Raw genomic sequence first — 2,449 nt, forward strand, 5'->3', positions numbered from 1 at the left:
GGACACCTCATGTAAAGACATGGCTCTACGTGTCCAAGGGACATGTAGAGTTGTGTCTCTACATGAGAATGTCCATTCAAACATGTATATATATTGAGTTTTGTGGATCACTAGAAACATATCAATGCACACATATTATTACTAGCAATCTACATATGATACACCTGCAATAAACAATAACAATATCAATATTACCCATTACATAGTTTGAACACAAGAGTAATAGATTAGAATAATCTTCAAGCACTACACAGTAAATCAGACTATTGTATCAGAAGTTAAACTCTACCATAGATTCATTTCCTTAACATATATTTAATAAATAAGTAAAATTGGACTTATATGTTCTAGAGGATGGCAAGCTTCTTTAAAGATTATTAAAAATGCAAGTATTAAAAATTTGATGAAAAATTACATGAATGCATTTATTTGAAGATTATTAGAAATACAAGTGTTTAAAAATTATTGAAAAATTACATGATTGTGTTTATTTTATAAATGTTAATCAAAACAAACCATTGCATCTAAGAGTTCATCCTATGCCATGATATCTTATGCAAAAATTAGACATGCAAAAGAATATGGTTGGGCTGCAAGAGTTATATGAGAGGCAAGCTCATTCTTGGGTTTAAGTTTGAATTGGGATATGAGTCGTTAGGGAAGATTGACAATTTAAGTATGGCATAAGTATCATAGAGATTGAAAGAATTCTAACCAAGTGTATTGAAGGAGTAATTTGGAAACATTGAAATAGGATCCAAATAGAATATGATGTGTTGAAGCAAGGAAGCTTAGGGAGAAAGAAGTCTATTGAGGATGTGATGAGCTTGGAGTGAAAATATTCTGAAAGAATAACATAAAGGCATTCAATCTAGATCTGTCCAGTTCAGACCAAGATTAATATTTGATTCCTAATTTAAAAGTATTAAATAGTCAAAAGTTAACTTATTTTTTCAAACTTAATTTCTTTGATAGTGTGAAATGTTTAATTATGACCATCCAATCTAATCAGAGCTACTTACTCATATGAAATTTTTAGAAGTCTTTAAACATTTTTAATTGACAGATAAATAGTAAAGACTAACCAGACACCATGACATTGGGTTTCCATAATTTAACTCACATGTCTACTCTCAGACACCGGGCATTACTCACACCAGAACTGGACAGAAGCATTAATCACACCATAAAAAAATACAGAAGCATTACTCATACCAAGAATTGAAGGATGAAGAAATCCTCTTTACACAATTTATCTACATGTTTTACCGCACAAATTTATAAATCTCAATAGAAATAATTTTCATTTTTCAGGTTCACCAACATTGATCAGTTTCCCAATTCCGCACCACATGACCGTGGGGTTCTCGATAAGCCCCTCGGTTCCACGTTCGCCTCTGTTGCATCTCTAGCTGACGGTCATATTGGGCTCGATCCTCCGCTCTGGAGAGAACGGCATACGCACTGTGAATCTGCAGAAACATTTCGGTGGTAAAGATCTTGCCTTTAGAAGAAACCGCTGTGTCCGGGTGAAATTGCCGGGCCATTTTCCTGTAAGCCCTCTTTATCTCCTGCGATGTAGCCCCTCGGCTTAGCCCGAGCACCTCGTATAGAGTCCCCGCATTTCTCATGTGACCGCCGGTTTCGATTGCAGAAGCCGATTGATACTCGGCCGCGGAAACCCTCGATGCCCTAATTACAGTAAAAGAGGGCTTAAATCTCACATTTGCAGCGCATTTATGCCTGGTAGCGGCTAAATCCATAGAGCCAGTGCTTGCTATGGCTGAAGCATTTGGTGGAAAAGCTGAAATTTTGATAGAACTCATTCTGAATCGTATTTTAGGGCTTTTCCGAAGCCTTTTCTTCGAAGAAATAATAATGCAGATACCAGAAATGATTGGGATTTCGTGGATCTGTATTGAAGAAGAATGGAGATTTATAGAAAGAGGGAAAATGAGAATTCTGAGGGCGTTAAGAGAGAAAATGGTGGGCGAGGAAAACAGGAGGAAACTTCAACAGATGAAAATGGTCAGTTTTTGCTTCACGGGCAGTTTTTGCTTCGGGACTGTTGGCGCGTAAGGATCGAGGGGCACGTCGCCTTCCAAGAAAAAGAAAATCATTAGCAAAAATTATTTTAAGACTTAGTTTATTTCATTTTTTTCAAAGTAGCGATTATTTATTGGGGAAAATACATCTTATTTATTAATTTAATAGTTTGATAGATTTTTAAATGAATGGTTCATAACGAATAATTTTGGTTTTGTATATGGGGTTGCAATCAAAGTGGGCTTAACTTTGAAAGAAATTCTATGGTCAATTACGTTTGCGTTAGAGTAGTATTGGGATGAGTGACATTTTAAGAAGTCTTGATGCTTTGCCATCATGAACATCATCTAAATGTAATGAGTGGACAATGTTCCATTCATTCTCATAAAAATAAAATAAAAAT

The 2,449-nt window shown here is 35.4% G+C and overlaps 1 protein-coding gene across 1 annotated transcript; it reads right to left on the reverse strand.

The window, feature by feature from the left end:
* Positions 1 to 1,187: 1,187 nt before the first annotated feature.
* LOC149580106 (chaperone protein dnaJ 11, chloroplastic-like) lies at positions 1,188 to 2,112 on the reverse strand. The gene has a single exon (XM_089789153.1). The coding sequence runs from the start codon at positions 1,824 to 1,826 to the stop codon at positions 1,317 to 1,319; it is 510 nt and encodes a 169-aa protein (XP_089645279.1). The 5' UTR covers positions 1,827 to 2,112; the 3' UTR covers positions 1,188 to 1,316.
* Between the last annotated feature and the right edge of the window lie 337 nt (positions 2,113 to 2,449).

This window comes from Cupressus sempervirens, chromosome 1 (assembly GCF_028749045.1).
Source record: "Cupressus sempervirens isolate cs-2001-9-10 chromosome 1, ASM2874904v1, whole genome shotgun sequence".
NCBI classification, from domain to species: domain Eukaryota; kingdom Viridiplantae; phylum Streptophyta; class Pinopsida; order Cupressales; family Cupressaceae; genus Cupressus; species Cupressus sempervirens.

Excerpts from the sequence above, each read along its gene's own strand:
- LOC149580106 (XM_089789153.1), bottom strand. The coding sequence starts at position 1,826 with ATGAGTTCTATCAAAATTTCAGCTTTTCCACCAAATGCTTCAGCCATA.